The sequence below is a fragment of the Panthera uncia genome, assembly GCF_023721935.1.
Source record: "Panthera uncia isolate 11264 chromosome B3 unlocalized genomic scaffold, Puncia_PCG_1.0 HiC_scaffold_1, whole genome shotgun sequence".
NCBI classification, from domain to species: domain Eukaryota; kingdom Metazoa; phylum Chordata; class Mammalia; order Carnivora; family Felidae; genus Panthera; species Panthera uncia.
Window position 1 is genome coordinate 39,156,191 of NW_026057582.1, and position 23,142 is coordinate 39,179,332.

General features: G+C 33.0%; 1 protein-coding gene across 7 annotated transcripts in view; it reads left to right on the forward strand.

Moving 5' to 3' along the window:
* The window catches only part of CB3H14orf39 (chromosome B3 C14orf39 homolog), a 52,921-nt gene that overhangs the window by 17,380 nt on the left and 12,399 nt on the right, over window positions 1-23,142 (forward strand). For 3 of the 7 annotated variants that reach the window (XM_049611512.1, XM_049611515.1, XM_049611517.1), the window contains exons 8-16: window positions 1,418-1,538; window positions 2,467-2,564; window positions 4,994-5,124; window positions 5,825-5,901; window positions 11,738-11,823; window positions 12,131-12,189; window positions 18,148-18,209; window positions 20,094-20,272; window positions 21,945-22,080. In XM_049611512.1, coding sequence (XP_049467469.1) covers window positions 1,418-1,538; window positions 2,467-2,564; window positions 4,994-5,124; window positions 5,825-5,901; window positions 11,738-11,823; window positions 12,131-12,189; window positions 18,148-18,209; window positions 20,094-20,272; window positions 21,945-22,080 — 949 coding nt within the window. The remainder of the gene's footprint in view (window positions 1-1,417; window positions 1,539-2,466; window positions 2,565-4,993; window positions 5,125-5,824; window positions 5,902-11,737; window positions 11,824-12,130; window positions 12,190-18,147; window positions 18,210-20,093; window positions 20,273-21,944; window positions 22,081-23,142) is intronic. The other 4 variants (XM_049611514.1, XM_049611516.1, XM_049611518.1 and 1 more) reach the window with 2 other exon arrangements.

Genomic DNA, 23,142 nt, shown 5'->3' on the forward strand with positions numbered 1-23,142 from the left:
TGTTAGAATGGAAGGTGGTAATCACAATTATTTACTCATCTATAGAAATTCATTGGGAACTACCTTGTGCCAGGCAATCCTCAAGAAGATACAGAGCTTTCTTGCAGGGAGCTCACAGTTTAGTAAGGGAGACAGACATGTAAACAAATAATTCTAATACAGTGGCATTGTATTAGATGATTAAGTAATTCTTAATTGGTCTAAGTCTCATCTGTTTGTCAAGGTGATCTTCCCTGATGATGAACTTAGAACTTTAATCCTCTTCCAACCTCTGCAATCCTTCATATGCTTTCCTATTAGATTATAACTCCACTGTTTGTACTAAGTCTTTTTTATCCCTGCATTCTACCTTGCTTCATTCTGCTTCATCCTAAATCATCTTTTAACTCCTTTGCTGCTTGCTGTCTTCATGTTTAGGTTTTAGCTTATAAACAACTGTAAACAGCATAGTTGTTCATTTGCTGCCTGTGTTGTAACTTCTCAATGGGAAGAGGCAGAGGTTCATTGATGCATGAGGTATAGCGGGGATTAGGGGGTTGGATGTAGGAAGGGATGAGTTACAAGATTATATGAGAAACAAGAACAGGTGATGAAGGTAGGGAGAATTGAAGATTAGGATTTAAATGTCTATATTTAAAATTTAATTGATACTTTTTATAACAATATAGCATAAATAATATTCATGTGAAATTTTATGCTCCAGCATATAAATTATATATTTTAGGGCAGAGTAGGAGATATTCCATCTTAAATAGATTTTCTCTGGAGTTCTTGTTCACTATCACTATTTTATTTTTAAATTACCCTAAATGGATTATAGAATAATTTAGGAAGTTGTAGTGATTAATAACTGTGCAGGATGTCTGTTAACAGCTGAGAAATTCTCTACTTGAAATTGGTGTAACTTCAGTTCAAGCAGAAAGTCCAGATGGAAGATCTTGCTGTTTTCTGAGTCCTGCAGGCTGCACTGATGAACCTTACAGAACAAGAAAGGGAAATTGGGTAGATTTTTAAATATTGATTTTGGAACAAATAAATAATGGAAACACAAGAAGTTAAATTTGGACCTGAATTGATTACGTATTTTTAGTTATACCAAGTAACTTGATGAACTTAGGTAAAAAAACAAAAGCAAAAAAACCCCATGTGAAATATTTAAGTGAAAAAAATTCTAACATATTTTAGGTGAAATGTTTTTAAGTTCATTATATAATATAGGTAAGCAACAAGTTATCTTTGTCAGTTTGCCAAATGTTCATGTTAGCATTACCTGTTTTCAGGCACTGTTATTAATATTGCTTATTGTTTATATGGAACATTTTATAAATAATGTGACATAATGTTAACTATTTCTGATATGGTACATATGTTATAAATGTCAATTTTACTTGCATAACATCATTCCTTAATATAAAAGGGTTAATGTGAGATGTAAAACACAAAATATTCTTAAACATGCCAGAAGTTTTTCCAAAAGTTCATCTGAATTGAAGAAAGAAGTAGATGAAGTGGAAATAGAAATTAATTATTTAAACCAGGTATATATTTTGTAATATATTTCTAATATATTTAAGGTATATGTATAATGGTATATTTAGTCTTAGAAGAGCTATTTCCAAAAAGCCTAAATATGGAGAATGGCTTATGATAATTTATTTGCCTCAGATTATCTTTGGATCCAAAAATATGTTTTAGGTAGTAAATATATTTAATTTTAAGTTTTAGGGAATGGTTTAATTTTCTTTGGCAGCTGAAAAAAGATGAGTAAAGAGCAAGATGTAGCTTAATAACAGGAATTTAAAGGCACTCACTACAACAGTGTTGTCAGCAAAGAAAACAAGACAATAAATGGTTTTAAAAACTTAGTCTTGAAAATGTATGACTATAATCTTTATAGAGCTAGGCTAGAACTAGTTTAGACTTAAAGATTGATGGTGCATAATTTCTTGAATACATTTTTAATGTCATCTATTGAAATGGCTTTCATCGACTGAGAACCCATCAAAGTTACTTCCAGATTCTGAGAAAAAAATAGAATAGCTAATTTTCTGAATTTTTTGAAAATTGTGTTAAAGAAGATACATTTACCATCATAGGTATTAGGTTCCAAATAACAGTAAAGTCATTTTGGTAGTAAGAACAAAGTAGATGCTACTTCCTTTAAAATATATGATAACTAGGTCTATTTACGGGGAATTGATGTCTGCTTTGCTTCTGACCATAGTCTTTAAAAAAGAAGATGGAAGTTCATTGAATCTAGTTGGCTAATGAAATTGTAAGGAAAAATTAAAAGAGTATGATTTATTGTTAATTTTGACCTGGTTTTAGCAACTTTTACTAAAAGATAGCTAATACTACAAAAACATAAATCCTGTAATTATATAGAAAAAATCATATTTATTAGTTAAGATAAAGCATGTGTTCCTTGGTACTTACTTTGTTCTGCTTTGTCATTTTTCTTTTTAGCAGATTGCAAGACTTCATGAAACTAAGAATTTTGCAGAAACTCTGGAAGAAAAAAATAAAAATAAGGAAAAGAGAAAGGAATTGAAAGAAAGGTATAGGTAAACCTTAAAATGGGATTTTATGTGAATGGTTATTCTGCATCTAAACATTTGATTCCATATTCTATCCCAAGCCACTAATATTCACATAGTATCTATATACATTTTTGTGCAGGCTATTTTCTGCTTATTTATTATGAAAAATATTAATTTATACCCTTAAATATTTTAGACTAACATTAAAATATGCTTGTTATTTAGTAAGGCCAAGGATAATGTATAGAGAGAAATAAGGTAGCAGCAGCACATTTGCTGTTTTATAAGCTACCTTTCATCCAGTTTTCCATGATGGGTCACCAGTAGGAGTAAAACAAAGGAATAATAGTGGGAGCAGCATTATATTTAACTTTTTAAAAAATGTTTATTTATTTACAGGGGCGTCTGGGTGGCTCATTCAGTTAAGTGTCTGACTTTAGCTCAGGTTATGATCTCCCAGTTCGTGTGAGTTCGAGCGCCATGTGGGGCTCTGTGCTGACAACGCAGAGCCTAGAGCCTGCTTTGGATTCTGGGTCTCTGCCTCTCTCTGCTTTGTGTGCTCTCTCTCTCTCATTCCCTCCCTCTCCCCCCCCCCCAAATAACAACCATTTAAAACTTTTTATTTATTAACCATAAAAAATGGTTATTTATTTATTATTTTGAGAGAGAACGAGTGAGCATGCGCGAGCCAGTGGGGGAGGGGCGGCGAGAGGACAGAGAGAATCCCAAGCAGGCTGTGTGTTATCAGTGCAGAGCCCAACATGGAACTCTGTCCCTAGAACCATGAGATCATGACCAAGAGCTGGATGCCCAACCAACTGAGCCACCCAGGCACCCCAGTATTTACCTTTTTTTCACTCTGTCACCAGCTTGACTGTTCTTTTGCCACAGAGAGTGAAGATGAATCAAAATGCTACTGAATCTGTGGCATCATATGTTTCCTTGCTTTTCATCCTTATGGTGATAAAGCAGACATCAGTGATGGAGGCATTAAAAAAAAAAAAGTTAGATTTTACCTGTTACTGTGTGACAGAAAAATAGATGTATTACTGTTGCTGTGTCTGATAAAATTTCTACCTTTTCTCTTTTTGCCCGAATGCTTTTTTATTCTTTTTAAATTCATCTCCTTAGTAGGCTCCATTACTCTTGTCCTGATGTTTCAACACATTTCCTCTCCAAAGTTAATTTCTCTGATCCCACTTCCTTGGATCTATTAATTTTCTTGATTCCCCCCTCCCACTTCTTACAAACATAATAATGTTGTCTTTAATTCTCCAAAGAAATTGAGTAGGAAATAAGTACATGTACAGAATTTCACTTCATTGACTTTTTAGTACTGTAAAAATCTTCTATATTGAGAGGAATTTATGTAACTGTTTAGTCATTTTTACTCAATATCTATTTCATAGTTATTATAAATAACATCATTTAAATTATTTAACTAAAACTAATTAAAATTATTTCTTTAGGAAAAATTCAATGAGTAAAAAACTTAAGTAAAATTTTAAGTAAAAAACTAAAAAGACCCATTTATGATTTGTGTTATTGCTTTAGTGGTTTCTGGATTCATGTAGCTGAATTGTTTCTGAATAATTATTTTTAAAGTTTGAAGTACTCAAATCTGTAGCATGTTATTTGTGGATAAAGTTTTGTTTAGAAATTTTTTAACATGTTTAGAAATTCTCCTAAAATTAATATATTTTATTTTTTTAATATGAAATTTATTGTCAAATTGGTTTCCATACAACACGCAGTGCTCATCCCAAAAGGTGTCCTCCTCAATGCCCTTCACCCACTTTCCCTTCCCTCCCACCCCCCATCAACCCTCAGTTTATTCTCAGTTTTCAAGAGTCTCTTATGGTTTGGCTCTCTCCCTCTAACTTTTTTTTTTCCTTCTCCTCCCCCATGGTCTTCTGTTAAGTTTCTCATGATCCACATAAGAGTGAAAACATATGGTATCTGTCTTTGTCTGTATGACTTATTTCACTTAGCATAACACTCTCCAGTTCCATTCACGTTGCTACAAAAGGCCATATTTCATTCTTTCTCATTGCCAAGTAGTATTCCATTGTGTATATAAACTACAATTTCTTTATCCATTCATCAGTTGATGGACATTTAGGCTCTTTCCATAATTTGGCTATTGTTGAAAGTGCTGCTATAAACATTGGGGTACAAGTGCCCCTATGCATCAGCACTCCTGTATCCCTTGAGTAAATTGATTATGTTTTAAAATGAGAGTGTGGTATACTGGGAAGAGCACTGGACTTAATCTGGAAAAGTGTGTTTTAGCTGTGACACCAGTAAATAATTTTATTGGGCAGATATTTTAAATTTTCTGAAACTCAGTTTTACTATCTGCAAAATGAATTTATTTAGTATATAAGTCTCTTCTAGATTTAAAATATGTTAATTTTTTACTTACTAAATATTTAATGTAATTTACCCTTCAGAATTTTTGAAAAAGATGAACAACATGTACTTATATTGAATAAACCCCCTCAAAACAGTCGATTATTTCTTCCATATGAATCTGAGAAAGTCAGACCAATGAAAATGCATTCTTCAGAGGCAAGAGTTGTAGGTACAGTATCTGTTAATTATTTAAAAACTTAGTTTTCTTTGTAAACACATAGAAGAAAAGGCAGAAGCAAATTTTGTTATCATTTGGTGTAAGCAAGAACAAACAATACTAGAGACCAATAGACTCAGAAAGTATCACTTTGATTCTTTCTGAGAGTGAACAATATGCCTTCTATCCCTAACTTTTTTCTCTTTGAGAGAGAAATCATCCACATAATATTAAAACAAGTGTTCTGGTTGGGTCACACAGCTGCCAGAGGAGGATGAATAATAATTTTTCATTTGAGGAGTTGTGTTATTAGTGTATGTAATTAAAGTGGGTAGACGACTTGTATTAATGATATTTGTGACCTAGTCACTGAGATATTTGAATCGTGTTTCATTCAGTGGATCTGCAGATTAGATTAACTACATTGTATTAGATTAACTGTACTAGCTGTTCTTTTTCCCTCAGTCTTATTTGGTTCCTCATTATAAAGACGTAGTTTTGTAAGCTGGTTTTCATTTTACACTCATGCTTGTTATGATAGTTTATATAGTGAGGAATTAAAAGGTTTGCAGGAATTCCACACACTTCTATAATTTAAATTAAATCTTCATGTAACTTGATTTTTTTAATTATAAGTTTATGTTGAATTTTGGGCATAATATTTGATTCTATCTCTGAAATTCATTTGAAGTTGTACAATTTAATAACCTAGATAAAAAAGAAGAAAGTTCTGTGAAACAGTCAAAGCTTGCCAATATTGACTTTAGGCAGAAAGGAAACAACATGCAGGTAGGTATTTCCTTTTTAATAGTATAAATTAAATATTTGCTTGCATTAAATGAGATAATGAATGTATTGCATTTAGAACATGGGTGTGTGTGTGTGTGTGTGTGTGTGTGTGTTATACATATATTAAATCAGCCATTACTACAACCTCAGTGTCTAAAAATCTTAAAAGAATTTCAATATGGCAGCCTAAACATATACTGTAGCCTTCTCACTTACTCTTAAAAAATAGAAAAGATATTTAAAAATGCCAAGCCCTGTACCTAGTCAAACCCAGATATTTCTGAAGGAGGAAAACAGGATTAGATTGAAGGGGGAAATTGTGACCCAGGACTTGCATAGAACACTATTATAGAAGGTATAGGTCTGGGGACAATGAATAGGGTAATTGGTTGGGTTACTTCAGTGGGAGTTAATTAGTTAACACCTGTTCAACTCATATCTACTCTGCCTTTGGCTAGGCATCAGCAATGGATCACTGTCTGTAGGTGGAAGCAGTAAGTATAGGAGCTTTGATTAGAGAGATAAATGGTAACTCTAGGGAGTTCTTCTTTTCTTAAGTTTATTTGTTTATTTTGAGAGAGAGCACATGTAGAGGAGGGGTGGAGAGAGAGAGGGAGAGAGAGAATCCCAAGCAGGCTCTGAGCCATCAACACGGAGCCCAACACAGATTTGAATTCAGAAACCATGAGATCATGACCTGAGACAAAGTCAGGAGTCAGATACTTAACCAACTTAGTCACCCAGTCGCCCTTCTAGGGGGTTCTTGATGCTTAAGAAAAATAAGGAGCATACCACCCAGAAAGCTAGCTTCTGGTGTGGCACATCTCTGTCTTCCCCCATTCTTCCTGAAAATAGTCCAGGGGGGAATTCTCAATGGAAAATATAATTGCCTTTCATTAATTTGTAATTAATACATACAGATAGAGGGGTAGTGGTAACCAAATTAATTAGTGAAACTTATCGTAAATATGTATTAATTACAAAAATGTTTAAATCTGGTACTAAAATTTCAGATGAGATCAATATGGGATGAAGGTAGGAAGATAAATAAGGGAAACAAAAGTTTACCCAAGTTCTTTTCTTGGGGGTGGGGGGATGGAAGCAGAGAGAAGATACAAATACTGATTCACTTATATATTGTTGGGAAAATGCGAATTTATGCGTGTATGTTAAACATGTAAGAGTAACCAAAATAAGAGAAATGACGTGCACTAGTTTTAAAACAGTAGAAGAAAAATGATGGAACAACTTAATCAGTCCAACAAAAGGCAGGGATGGAAGAGTAGATAAAATAACTAGAATACATTATAAATAGAAAATAAGATGCCATAAATAGTTCTGAACAAATCAGTATTCAGAAATGTGACAGAGATGCTTCTATGGGATATATAAACAAAATACAGACATATACTTTTATTTTTTTCCAAGTTTTATTTAAATTCCAGATAGTTAACATTGTAATATTAGTTTCAGGTGTAGGATTTAGTGATTCATCACTCCCATACAACACCCAGTGCTTATCAGACAAATGCACTCCTTAATCCCCATCATCCATCTAGCCCATACCCTGCCCACCTCCCTTCCAGCAACCCTCAGTTAGTTCTCTGTAGTTAAGAGTCTGTTTTATGGTTTGTTTGCCTCTCTCCTGCCCCTATGTTCATCTGTTTTCTTAAATTCCACCTAGGAGTGAAATCGTATGGGATTTGTCTTTCTCTGGCTGATTTATTTTGTTTAGAATAATACTCACTAGCTCCATCCACATCATTGCAAATGGCAAGATTTCAATCTTTTTGATGGCTGAGTAATATTCCATTATATATATGTATATAATACACACACATATATACACATATATACATATATATATAATACACACATATGTATATAATATACATATACATATATATCACATTTTCTTTATACATTCATCAGTCGATGGACTTTTGGGCTCTTTCCATAATTTGGCTATTGTTGATAATGCTGCTCTAACATTAGGGTGCATGTATCCCTTTGAATTGGTATTTTTATATCCTTTGGGTAAATACCCAGTAGTGCAGTTGTTGGATTGTAGGCTGGTTCTATTTTTAACTTGTTAAGGAAACTCCATACTGTTTTCTAGAGTGGTACAGCCATATACATACTTTTAAAATAGAAGAGCTGAAAAAACTTGACAAATGAAGGGTAAAGGTAGAACAATGGGACAAAAACATTGTTATTACAATGCCATATAAAATAGGGAAACAAACCACAAAAGACTCTTAATGATAGAAAACAAACTAAAGGTTGATGGAGGGAGGTGGGTGAGGGATGGGCTAGATGGGTGATGGATGTTAAAGAGGGCACTTGTGATGAGCACTGGGTGTTGTATGTAAGTGATGAATCACTGAATTCTACTCCTGAAGCCAGTATTGGAGTGTATGTTAACTAAAATTTAAAAATTAAAAAACAGAGTTCAAGACAAAAGCATTAATAGGGAAAAATATATTTCATGTTTTTAAAAAGAATAACTCACCAAGTCATAAGAACCACGATAAACCAAATTATACATTTTCAAAATAAATAAAATAAAAATTAATGGAATTCCAAGAAAGTATTTAATTCATAATTTTAAAAAGGATAGCTTTCTCAAAAAAAGTAGTATCTTGAGTTTAGGGTTAAGTTTTGTTACACATTTAACAATGCAAAACCAATGAAATGAAATAACAGCATCTTAAACAAGATAAACATTTTTCTCTTACCTGCAGTGAAATTCTAAAGTAGGTGACTCAGGTTCACTAATCAGGGATGATAGGACCATTTCTACAGTGTCATTTCTCAGGCTCCCTTTATACTTTCTTTTCCTGATATTTGCAGTATTCACCAAAATTAACTGTTTACTAGAACCAAAAGAATACCTCAATCAATTCTAAAAAGTTGTTCTCTTCACTTACCACTACCTATAAAAAATATAAGTTAAACAAAAATATAGCCCTCCTCTCAAAAAAAAAGTACTTAGCAGAGGGAAAGGAAATTTACACTTTCAAATTATTTGGGGGTTATAGAAGAAATAAAAAGAAAACTTAAAAACTATTTAAAAGAATACTATAAACCAAAACCTGTGGAATATAGCCAAATTGCTTCTCAGAGAGAAATTTATATTTGAAAACAAATATAGAAAATAAAGATTAAAAGTAGCTGAACTTTAAGTAGGAAAAGTTTAATTCCAAGCATGAAAAGTTCAACTCAAAATAGGAAAATAATTAATGCAAAGAAAGTAGGAATTAATAAAGAGAAAAACAGAAATTAATGAAATTAAAAGGTTGGGTTAATCAGTATAGCCAAAAATTAATAACTTTTAAATATCAATAAAATAAATTTTATTATACTTAATAAAATAGAGAGGGAACAGTACATATCATTGAATATATGGAAGAAATCTTTTCAAAGTCTTAATAGAATACTATGTAAGACTTTATATCAGTAAATTTGAAAATGTAGGTGAGGGGGACAATTTTATAGGACAATATAAGTTATTAAATAGCCTGAAAAAGAAAAACATGAATAGATCAATTAACTAGAAATGGAAATGTAGGTGAAACTGAAATGTAAGCAGTTCTCTGTTTTCTTCTTTTCTTCTTTATGTGCCTCCCTTCTCCCTCTGCTACACACACACACCTTTCAAAACACGTGGGAATGAGTTTTTCAGGTAAATTTTACCAAACCTTTAGGAATAAATTGAGTTTCTAAACCATGACACTATAGACATTTTGGGCCAGATAATTTTTTGTTGTCGGGTCACCTTGTGATCTAGAGGCCAATAGCACCTCATCCCTAAGAAAAGACAGTGAAGAATATCTTCAGGGGCGCCTCCGTGGCTTGGTTGGTTAAGCTTCTGACTCTTGATCTCTGCTCAGGTCGTGACCTCACGGTTCATGAGATTGAGCCCCACATGGGACTCTGCATGGATGGTGCAGAGCCTGCTTGGGATTCTCTCTCCCTCTCTCTTTCTGCCCCTCCCCTGCTCTCGCTCTCTCAAAATAAATAAATAAACTTAAAATACCTCCAGACATTGTTAGATATTCCCTGAGAGGCAAAATTGCCGGTTGAGGGCAATCTTTTTATTTAAGCAATTCCAGAGCATAGAAGTTGGAAGCTATGCAACAAATTATACATAGTTAATTTATTAGGGAGCAAGGACAGAGATAGTGAATGAAAAAAATTTGTACGTTAGTCTCAAGAATGAACATACATGTAGAAACCCAAATAAATGATCAGCAAACCTAATTTGGCAGTGTAACATTAAAAGAATAATATATTATGACTAAAACATGGTTTTCCCAAGGAATGCAATAATAGCATTGGAAAAGTCTATCAATATGATTCACTACATTAACATATTAATAAATGAGTTCAAATAAAGATTTAAAATATAAGATCTTTTTAAACAACATAAGGGAGACTCATACTATTAGATGCTTAAAAGTTTATCATAAAATTCACCATTTTAAAGTGTCCATTTTAGTGGTTTTTAGTGTATTCAAAAGGTAGTGTAACTGTCACCACTGTCTTAATTCCAGAACATTTTCATCATCCCAGAACAGTTTTAAATATTATCAAAATGTGGTAATTACAACAGTGTGGTATAAGAAAAACTAGTCAATGGACTACATTAAAATAAAAAACTTAATGTGTGACAAGACACCAACAAAGTTGAAGAGAATGACAGAATGGACAGGAGATTGGTATGCATAACATACAAAGACATACTAATACAAATTAATTTTTTAAATGTGCAAAAGATAAGCAATTTACAGAAAAAGAAAGACGAAGTGTCACTAGACATAATAAGGTGCTTGAGCTCGGGGGCAAAGGGAAAGGCATATTAAACCAATGATATATATGGTTTCACCTATCAGATTTGCATACACTACAACATTTGATAATATCTACTGAAGTCAATAGTGGAATGTTACTTGGTATAATTACTTCAGAGGACTGGTTCATAGTATTTATTACACATAAAAATGCACATACTCAACAGTTTTAGTTCTTAGCATCTCCTCTAAACAACTACTTAACTTGTATAAATACTTTTACCAAGAGACCAATAGAAACATGTATATTATTTAAAACATAAAGCAGTAACAACACTTGTTCTTTAAGGGACAAATGCCCTTTAAAGGACAAGGTCTTATCTAAAGCACAGTAAGATGACAGAATTAAGACCAGTGGCTGTTATAACAAAAACAAATGGGATAAACTTTCCTATTAAAGATATTTTTATTTTGGGTCAAATAAAAATCAGAAACTCTTCAGGATGAGTCACTCACAGAGAATGAATGACTTGAAATAGACAATACAAAAATAAAGCAGTGGCTTAGATATTGATATTAAATTTAAAGTTAAAAATGAAATATTACCTTTTCCACACATATATAAAAAATAAAATTTCAGCCTTTAATCCTTTAATCTGCTGTTTTGCTTTTTTATGTTGAATTTAAGAGGTTACAGAGAATAGACAGAAATCAGTTGAGAAAATGGTAAGATTGACTTGATTAATCATAAATATGGGATAAAAATTTTAAGTTTACCTTAAATGTCAAAATGCTACCAAGCATAGTTGTCATACTTGTCCAAAATATCAAATTCCTTGAGAGTTTTAACCTTTGTTTCCCAGTATTTGACTTAATATTTTGTATATAGTGGTTTCATTTAATGTTTGTAGTGGTTGTTCATATTGATAATGATGATGAGGAAGAGGATGACAATGTTCTTGGAGAGCCTTCAGTAGCCATGACAAGAAAAAAAATTTTGTTGTTTATGTAGCCAATTCTAATGCTTCATTTCTTTTGTTCAGGTACTTAATGACTCTACTGTGAGTAAACATTCAAAATGCTCAAATGCCGTGGCTATTAAAAATTCACAAAATACGATGCATTTCAGGTAACTTTTAAAAATAGGAAAATGCTGGGCGCCTGGGTGACTCAGTTGGTTAAGCATCTGTCTCTTGATCTTGGCTCAGGTCATTATCCTGGGGTAATGGGATTGAGCCCCGCAGTGGGCTCTGCACTGTTAGTGCAGAGCCTGCTTGGAATTCTCTCTCTTTCTCTCTTTCTGTCCCTTCCTCTCTGTCTCTCAAAATAGATAAACTTTAAAAAACAAAATATTTAAAAATAGGAAAACGTTTTAATTTCTAAAATAATTTATCAACTGAGCAAATAATACCTAAATTTTATTTATTTTATTTTAGATTGTTAACCCCACAGAAACAATCAAATTGCAATCAATGGTTTGAAAAAGGAGATACAGGTATTTGCTGCTTATATTTTTCCTAAGAAGTGGGAATAACATTATATCTGGTTTTTATACTATTTAAATACGTTATTTGGATTGTTTGCATCTCTGGTTAACTGACCATGCATGCCTAGTTTTAAAAACACTTTTTCACTAAATATAAAACATATCATTTCATTGTAAAAGAGTTGGAAAACAGAGAAAAATACAAAAGAAACAAAGATACCATCACCCAGATATAACTGACACCATTCATACTGGTATATATCTCTGTCTTATTTTTTTTCCTATGTATGTGTGTGTCTTTTTCTTTTATTTTTTTCCCCAAATTTGAAACATGCTTGTGTATATCATTTTGTATCCTTTTCTTTCCACTTGATATACTGTTGAGGGTATTTTTTAATGCCATTAAATAGATTTTATTTTTAATGACTGTATCATATACCATTGTAAGGATATGCTATTATTTATTTAGCTTTTCTCTCAAAATATTGAATTATTTTTATATTTAATTGTTTTAATTATTTAGCCATTCTCTCTCAAAATATTAAGTATTTTAGGGGGCATTTGGGTGACTCAGACTCAGTTGGTTAAGTGTCCTACTGTTGGTTTCTGCTCAGATCATGACCTCATGGTTGTGAGATTGAGCCATATATCAGGCTTTGTGCTGGACGTGAAGTCTGCTGAAGGTTTTTTCTCCTCCTCTCCCTCTGCCCTTCCCTTGTGCGCACTTGTGTGCATGCACTCTCCCTTCTCTCTCTCTCAAAAATTTTTTTTTGTTTCCAGTTTGGGTTTTCTTGCTATTGTGAATAATGCTACTATATTCTTTTGCATAAAACTTTTACTATCTTGGATTATTTTCTTTAAATAAAATCATAGAAAGGTCACAAGAGATATATATATATATATATATATATATATGTGTGTGTGTGTATGTATAAATATATGTATGTATATGAGTTTATTATCCTAGAATCAACTAGCTTTTGGAAATTTTCAAGGGTATCACATAAAGAAAGAAAGAAAGAAAGAAAGAAAGAAAGAAAGAAAGAAAGAAAGAGAAAGAAAGAAAGAAAGAAAGAAAGTATAATATAATGTGTAACATAATTCATCTCGTGTACATATATACATATTTTGGTAATCCCATATGGATAACAATTATTCCACTCATTAGGCTGTATGAAAGTTTTCATTTCTTCTTGTCTGTAGCATGTGGGCTACTGACTTTTATTTTGAAGTTTTAAAAATAGCTCATTCTATTGAATCAGTAAAAAAAAAAAATCAACGGACTAAAGTATAGGGCCACATGGCTTCACGGCAGAATTTTACCAGACATTTATTTATTTATTTTTAATGTCTATTTTATTTTTGAGAGAGAGAGAGAGTGCAAGTGCACACACAAGAGCGGGGAAGGGGTAAGGGGGGGGGGGAAAGAGAGAGAGAGAGAGAGCGCGCGCGTGTGAGCACATCATCAGCACAGAGCCTGACACGGGGCTTGATCCCACTGTGAGATCATGACCTGAGCTGAAATCAAGAGCTGGATGCTTAACTGACTGAGCCACCCAGTTGCCCTGAATTTTACCAAACATTTAAAGAGTTAATACCTATTCTTCTTTTAACTATTCCCAAATATAGAAATGGAAGGAAAACTTTCAAACTCATTTTATGAGGCCAGCATTACCCTGATTCCAAAACCAAAGACTCCACTAAAAAAGAGATCTGCAGGCCAATATCCCTGATGAAATGGATGCAAAAACTCTCAACAAGATATTAGCAAATCGAATCCAACAGTACATTAAAAGAATCATTCACCACGATCAAGTGGGATTTAATCCTGGGATGTAAGGGTGGTTCAATATTTGCAAATCAATCAATGTGATATGCCACTTTAATAAAAAAGGATAAGAATCATATGATTGTTTCAGTAGATGCAGAAAAGCATTTGACAAAGTACAACATCCATTCTTGATTTAAAAACTCTCAACAAAGTAGGTTTAGAGGGAATATACCTCAACATAGTGAAGTCCATATACAAAAAACCCACAGCTATTATTATTCTTAATGGGAGAAAACTAAGAGCTTTTCCTCTATGATCAGGAACAAGACAGGGATGTCCAGTCTCACCACCATTATTTAGCATATTATTGGAAATCCTAGACACAGCAGTCAGCCAATAAAAAGAAATAAAAGACATCCAAATCAGCAAGGAAGAAGTTAGTCTCATTATATGCAGATGACATGATATTCTATATAGAAAACCCAAAAGACTCCACCAAAAAAAATTCTAGAATTGATACATAAATTCAGTAAAGTTGTAGGATACAAAATCAGTGTGCAGAAATCTGTTGCATGTCTGTACACCAAAAATGAAGCAACAGAAAGAGAAATCAAGGAATCAGTTCCATTTACAATTGCACCAAAAACCGTAAGATACCTAGGAATAAACCTAACCAAAGAGGTAAAAAGATCTATACTCTGAAAACTATAAAACACTGATGAAATAAAATAAAGGTGACACAATGACACAAAGAAATGGAAAAACATTCTATGCTCATGAATTGAAAGAACAAATATTGTTAAAATGTCTGTATTACCCAAAGCAATCTACACATAAAAGTGCAACCCCCATCAAAATACCACCAGCATTTTTTCACAGAGCTAGAACAAACAATCCTAAAATTTGTATGGAACCACAAAAGACCCCGAATAGCCAAAGCAACCTTGAAAAAGAAAAGCAAAGCCAGAGTATCACAATTCAAGATTTTAAGTTATATTACAAAGCTGTAGTGGTCAAGACAGTATGGTATTGGCACAAAAACAGACGCATAGATCAATGAGACAGAATAGAAAGCCCAGAAATGGACCCACAATTATATGGTCACCTAATCTTTGGCAAAGCTGGAAAGAATATCCAATTTGGAAAAAAGTCTCTTCAACAAATGGTGTCGAGAAAACTGCACACAACATGCAAAAAAATGAAACTAGACCACTTTCTTACACATCATCAGCACAAAAGTAAATTCAAAATGGATGAAAGACCTAAATGTGAGACAGGAAGCCATTAAGATCCGAGAGAAGAACACAGGCAGTAACCTCTTTGACATTAGTCATAGCAACTTCTTTCAAGATAATGTCACTTGAGGCAAGGGAGACAAAAGTAAAAATAAACTGTTAAGACTTCATCAAAATAAAATGCTTCTGCACAGTGAAGGAAACAACAAAACTAAAAGACAACCTATGGAATGGGAGAAGATATTTACAAATGACATATCTGATAAAGTGTTAGTATCTAAAATCTATAAAGAACTAAGAAACTCAACACCCAAAAAGCAAATAATCCATGGGCAGAAGGCATGAATAGACACTTTTCCAAAGAAGACATGCAGATGTCTAACATGAAAAGATACTCAACATCACTCATCATCAGGGAAATACAAATCAAAACTACAATGAGCTATCACCTCACACCTGTCAGAATGGCTGAAATTAACAACACAGGAAACAACAGATGTTGGCAAAGAGGTGGAAAAAGGGGAACCCTCCTGCACTGTTATTGGGAATGCAAACTGGTGCAGCCACTGGAAAACAGTATGGAATTTCCTCATAAAATTAAAAATAGAACTACCCTACAATCCAGCAATTGCACTACTAGATATTTACCCAAAGAATATAAAAATACTAACTGAAAGGGATACATGCCCCTTAATGTTTGTAGCAACATTAGCAACAATAAGTAAATTATGGAAAGAGCCCAGCCTGTGTCCATCAACTGATGAATGGATAAAGAAGATGTGGTGTATAGATATACTCAGCCATAAAAAGAATGAAATCTTGCCATTTTCAATAATGTGGATGGAGCTAGAGTGTATCCTACTAAGCAAAATAAGTCAGAGAAAGACAAATACCATATGATTTCACCCCAATATGGAATTTAAGAAACTGACACACAATCATAGAGGGAAAAAGAGGCAAACTGGCAAACTAAGAAACAGACTCTTAACTGTAGAGAACAAACTGATAGTTACCAGAAGAGAGGGGGGTGGAAGGATGGGTTAAATAGGTGGGGATTAAAGAATGCATTTGTGATGAGCACCGGGTGTTGTATGTAAGTGATGAATCACTAAATACACTTTAAACTAATATTACACTGCATGTTAACTAACTGGAATTCAAATAAAAGCTTAAAAATACTGGCTCGTTTTTGCAGTAGAAAAATTCTGTAAATATATGCACATTCACAATGGTCTCATAATGTGAATCTGTTTCTCCCACTCTCAAAATAGGGTTCAGCCAACATAATATGCTGATTCCATGCAGATGGATTTTCTTCCTGCTTTCTTCTGGATGAAAGAATCCTATCTTATCTTCACATATGATTTGTTCCACCTGTTTATAATCCTGTATATATACCAAGCTGACAGAACATTAGACAGGGAGGAATAGTTGATCTCTAGGAACAATGCACCCCTAATACAGATATGTGGGGAAATGCACATATCTGTCATATTCCTAGCTACCATTGAGCATATATGGTAAGGCTTCATACCCGAAAAGGCACGTAGTTATCTTAGGGAAAAAAAAGATTCTTTTCAGCAGTCTCCCAGCCTGTCTTTTGAGGAAATTAATCTGTGGTGAAAATCATGGTTGTGACTGTTAAATGCAAAAGGCAAAACTATAAAGCTTTCAGATGGTCAAATAGAAAAACATATTAGAGGTAGGAAAGAATTTCTTAAATAATTAAAAAGTCCAATAATAAAACAAAGATTGATAAATTTGGCTGTATTAAACTTAAGAGTTTCCATTCATCAAAAGATGTTATAAAAAGAAGACAAGAGAATATATTTGCAATACATAAAACTGTCAAAGGACTGGTTTCCAAAAATGTGTAAAGAAGTTCTACAAACCAAGAAGAAAAAGACAGACAACCCAATTAGAAATACGTGCGAAATACGCAAATAGGCACTTCAAATAGAGAAACTTTTGTCTCAAATAAACATATGAAAAGATGCTTAGCAAATTAGGAAACTGAAAAATAAAACCACAGTGAGATACTACACATCCAACAGATTAGCAAATTCAGAAAGTCTGGTAATACTAAGTGTTGATGAGAATATAGGACGATAAGAACTCATAACTATTTGGGAGAAACTCATTTATAAATGAGTATTGAGACCATATCTAAATTATAACTAGAAACTGAGTGGGCTCCTAAGGTAACTTGGGATGTCTAGGTGCCACAAAAATATTGATAAATAGTTTGGAAACTAAACTTTGGAAAAATTTAAAATTTGGTAAAATGGAAGATATAAATACCCTATACCTTATAATTCCACTCCTGCATATATACTTAGAGAAATACAAGTACATACATACAAGTATATATATACAAAAGAATGTATGTGTCATCGGTGTTTGTAATAGTCTTGAAGTAGAAACACCCTGAATGCCCATTTGTTAGTAGAATAGGTAGATATATTGTGTCGTGCTTATACAATGAAATCCTTTACATCAATACAAGTAAGCAAGTTATGTCTATAAGAAGCAATACAGATGAATTTCACAAGCATATGCTGGAACAAAAAACAAGACAACACGTACCATTTCATCATATAACTTTTTAAAACAGGAAAAATAGACTATATTACTCAGGTGATAAAACTATATAAAACAAATCCAGGAAATAATTATCACACAAGGCAGGAGAGTGATTATCTGTGAGGAGGAGGCTATGAGGAATATGGGGCCTTTTGGAGTATGCATGATCTATTTCTTTACCTGGGTGGTGGTGACGTGAGTATTCTCTATAATTTTCTTTGTTAAACTGTTCATGTGGGTTTTATTCTCCTATTTCTATGTGTTAGGTAGAACTATATGAAATTGCTATTTTTGTGGGTCAAAAACAGTTAAATTTCTTATTTGTATGTTTTATTTGCAATTGTAAAAAAACCCAGTTTTTTCTCCCATAACAAATAGATGCTGAGTGTGAAGATAAAGGGACGGTAAGACCATTGAGAGAATTAAAATGTACTTCACAAGTAAGTCTAATGTTTGGTTTCTAAATTCTAAGCAAAATATTCCAATTTAAAGTATTGTTTCCACTTTAATTTCTGATTATGTTTAATGAAGATTATTTATGTGAGGTCTAGATGTTATTTGGTTAGTAATTGAGTTGCTGTGGTGTTAAAGCTTCTATCCCTTAGAAGAGCTTTAGATTAAAAAAATGAAGCCACAAAAAGTTTACATGACATGAAAATATACAAAAAAGAGTTGTCATTAATACATTAATACATGACTATATATATATATATATATATATATATATATTTTGATTTATATATATATATATATATATATATATACACTGACACTGCAACTAAATTACAACTGAGGAAGACAATTTTGTTTGGTAGAATTGAATGATTTGCTAATCAAAACCAGTGCTTATCACAAAAATCTCTTCAAAATATATTTTAATAGTGGACAACTTTAATGATACATGTAGGCAATGTATATTGACTTTACTAAGTACTAAGGGTTAAAACAAGGCAAATGACATAGTAGAATACTGCTCAAGAAACACAGATAAAAAGCACATTTTAATTTTTTTGGTAGAGGGACCCAAATTGTTTCTGAAATGATATTTTGTATAGCAAACATTTGAGAAATCATATTCCTACCTTACAAAAGTCAATTTCTGTTGAATTTCTCAACCTTTGCAGAGAAAATAATATAATGAATTTATAAGGGCAAAAAAGTATAAAGAACATAACTGATGAGAGTAAGATTGCTTAGAATTAAATTACTTTTTCCTTTTAAAGAGCTATCATATACAATTCTTGAGTCAGAGCATGATGTGGAAATTTTATTTATTTTTTATTTTTTTTATTTTTTTTAATTTTTTTTATTTACTTTTTATTTTTTTATTTTTTAATATATGAAATTTACTGTCAAACTGGTTTCCATACAACACCCAGTGCTCATCCCAAAAGGTGCCCTCCTCAATACCCATCACCCACCCTGCCCTCCCCCCCACCCCCCATCAACCCTCAGTTTGTTCTCAGTTTTTAACAGTCTCTTATGCTTTGGCTCTCTCCCACTCTAACCTCTTTTTTTTTTTTTTTTTTTTTTTTCCTTCCCCTCCCCCATGGGTTTCTGTTACGTTTCTTAGGATCCACATAAGAGTGAAACCATATGGTATCTGTCTTTCTCTGTATGGCTTATTTCACTTAGCATCACACTCTCCAGTTCCATCCACGTTGCTACAAAAGGCCATATTTCATTTTTTCTCATTGCCACGTAGTATTCCATTGCGTATATAAACCACAATTTCTTTATCCATTCATCAGTTGATGGACATTTAGGCTCTTTCCATAATTTGGCTATTGTTGAGAGTGCTGCTATAAACATTGGGGTACAAGTGCCCCTATGCATCAGTACTCCTGTATCCCTTGGATAAATTCCTAGCAGTGCTATTGCTGGGTCATAGGGTAGGTCTATTTTTAATTTTCTGAGGAACCTCCACACTGCTTTCCAGAGCGGCTGCACCAATTTGCATTCCCACCAACAGTGCAAGAGGGTTTCTGTTTCTCCACATGATGTGGAAATTTTAAAAAGTCATTCCTAACCATTTTTCTTCATCAGTTTCAGTATGTTCTGGTTATCTTTTCCTTTTTCAGGTAGAGGTAGGGGAGGTGGATCAGGGAAGAACAGAAAAATTAGAAAATTAAAAATAGTTATTTTTCCGTATTTTGCAGTTATATTTTGATACCACTTTCATCAATTAATATTTTAGTTCTTTTGTCTATGAAATGGTAACATAATAGATTAATATGGTGTTTTCTACCTCATACACTTTTATATATATTTGAGTTTGTTAATAGCATTCATTTTTATAGTTTTCTGTTATTTTGAATTTGTAGGTTATATGCGCAGAACGTTTTGGGAAGCCAATAGAAGATAATAGTGATGAAGTAGAAGAAAGGACTGAGAATTTTCCACGAACTCCTGAAATTCCTTTATTTTTAAGAACTCCTGAAGCTGTGAAAACACCTGAACCTTTGGAGAAATCATTGTTTCCTAAAACCCCCTCTTTTGAAATGTAGGATTTTAATCAATAATTATAATTAAAGAATCTATATGCTGGGCCAATATTATGTAAATAATTGATGGGAATAGTAAAATGTCTAGTACCTATAACTTTAAAAAGGTTTTTATATGGAATATTTCAAATACATAAAGGAGAGACTAGCATAACGAACCTCCATGTACCTATTATCCTGTTCAAATAATTATTAGCATTCTGCCATTCTTGTTCCATAGAACCTCTTCCCCATTTTTCCTACAACACTTAGATGAAGATGGCATAGATTCTGAGTACTTACCCAGTGCAATAGTATATAGATTTTAGATTTTTCCAAAGGATAAAAACTGTATGGAAAAATGTTAAATGTCAAGCTAAAAAGCAACTGTCATGTACGGTATAGCTTGTGGACATCACTGAATAATGTTCCAGCCGTAATTTTCCTTTATGTTGTCTAAAGCAAGAATTGCCATCTGTCAAGTAACCTAGGTAGGCAGAAATATCTCTAACATGATTATTTAACTTTGGAAATAGATTTGTAGCTTGCAGCCAAGAGAATAGTGCGGCATTTAACCTTTTTGTGTAGTTTAATCCCTTTTAAAACTACAAACCTTAAAATTCTTTTTTTTTTTACCTTAAGATTTTTTAAAAACAAATGTCAAACAAATTTCACTTCAGGAATCTCTCACCCATTTTCTACTTCTGTAGTTTGAATTGTTAATAAACGTTTTATATGTGAAAGTCATGCTGTTGACTCACAGTATGTTCAAACTAAAACTCCTCACCAAATCTGAGAACTGTAAAAAGAATGGCAGCCATATACTAAAACCTCTGTTTATGGATGAGAAAACTAATCTGTAAAGTTAAGTGATTCATTGATGGTCATGGAGACAGTTATGGAAGTATCTTCAGATATCTATTATATTTAACAATAGCATTAACTGTGTCTAAACATTTTATAAACTTTATGAGATGTAAATACACTATTATACTTAGAGGAAGAGGAAACAGAATCACAGGTGGTACAACTCATTAGTGATAGAGTTGTGATTCAAACCCAGGCATTTCTGCCTCCAGACTTCATGCATTTGACCACTGTGTTGTATACTGTCTTCTCTAATTATTTTTCCCAAATCATTTTCTAGTTTAACTTCCTTATGCAACAGTATGTAATGACTGACTTCTCATTAAGACTAAAATCTTGTAATTGGCTTTCAATGGGTTGGGGACAGTATAGCCTCAAAGTTAAAAGCTTGGACTTTGAATCTGGATTGCTGAATTTAAGTTGGCATTTACATTTCTTGGAGAAAGTCATTTAACCTTTCTATGCTTCAAAATTTTCTTCTGTAAAATGGAGGTGGTAATATCTATTTCATAGGGATACTGTGAGGAATACGTAAGTTAATGCCAATGGAAATACCTAGAATAGACCCTGAACGCAGTTTAGGGTTTATTCTCAGTTGAACTTCATTGTTATCATCATCCCATACTTGATTGTTCTACTTTATTTAACATTTTTCACTTCAAACTATCTTTTTCTCAAGAGGTTTGTCACCTCAATAACTATTCCTTCCCTTTCCCTACTGTGCTAATTCTTACTTGTATGGTATTTCTTATGGTGTTTACCAGTCTGCATACTTAATAATATATTTTTTTAACAATTTTATTATTTCTTATTTCTCTGTAACAGAAATAGAAATATAATGCCTGAAGGTCAAACACAAAAGGAATCCCCTGGATTTTCTTTTCTTATGAATTATACTTCTAGATCTCCTGGATTGAATCTATTTGATTCTACATTTGATTCAGAAATCTCATCAGATCAGGTAATAGGTGGAAGCTAAAGTTTTATTTCTAAAAAATTGCACTGGAGGTGGCTCAGTCGGTTAAGCATCCAACTTTTGCTCAGGTTATGATCTCATGGCTCGTCAGTTTAAGCCCTGCATCAGGCTCTGCTGTCAGCACAGATCCCACTTCGGATCCTCTGTCCCCCCCTCTCTCTGCCCTTCCCTGCTTGCACTCTCTCTCATAAAAAAAAATAAAACATTAAAAGATGAAAATAAGAAAAATAAAAAACTGTACACTATAACCTCAAGTAATTTTAATTCTTTACTGTCAAACTGTCTTGGGGAAGAGTAAGAAGCACAGGCAATTTTTTAGAAGATTCTGAGTATTGATAGAATAGCACAGTTTTCCCATTATGTTTTTGTTTTCAATTTCAGGTACCTTCAGTTGATATCTATTTATAAAAAAAAGAATCTCAGTATAGGGTTGATTTACATTGCAGTTAAAGGCACTTTAAAATAAATTTGGCTTTATAGTTCATGTGTCTACTAACCAAACTTCACATATTCTCAGTATGAAAAATTCTCCAGGTTATTAGTTGGTGTTTTTATCTACATATGTGTACATAGTAACATCATCAGTTAATTTTTTAGAAGACGTAATTTTCTTCTAATAGTGATAGTGATTCTACTATTCAGTGATAGGATAGTAAAGTGCTTATTTCTGTATTTGGCAATTGAAACTGAAAATTAAGATGTACTTTATTTGATCAGTAGAGACAGCACAGTGTAGTGGTTAAGACTACACTCTGATACGACACTAGTTGACTATTTTCCACTGTGGAAAACTGTATGAAGTTTCCTCAGAAAGTTAAAAGTAGAACTGCCCTGGGTGCCTGGGTAGTTAAGTCAGTTAAGTGTCTGACTTCTGCTTAGGTCATGATCTCACGGTTCGTGAGTTCGAGCCCCGCATCAGGCTCTCTGCTGTCAGCATGGAGCTTGCTTTGGATCCTCTGTCTCCCTCTGTCTTTCCCTCCCCTGCTTGCTCTCTCTTTTTTAAAAAATAGAACTGCCCTACATCCAGGAATTTTCCTATTTTATTTT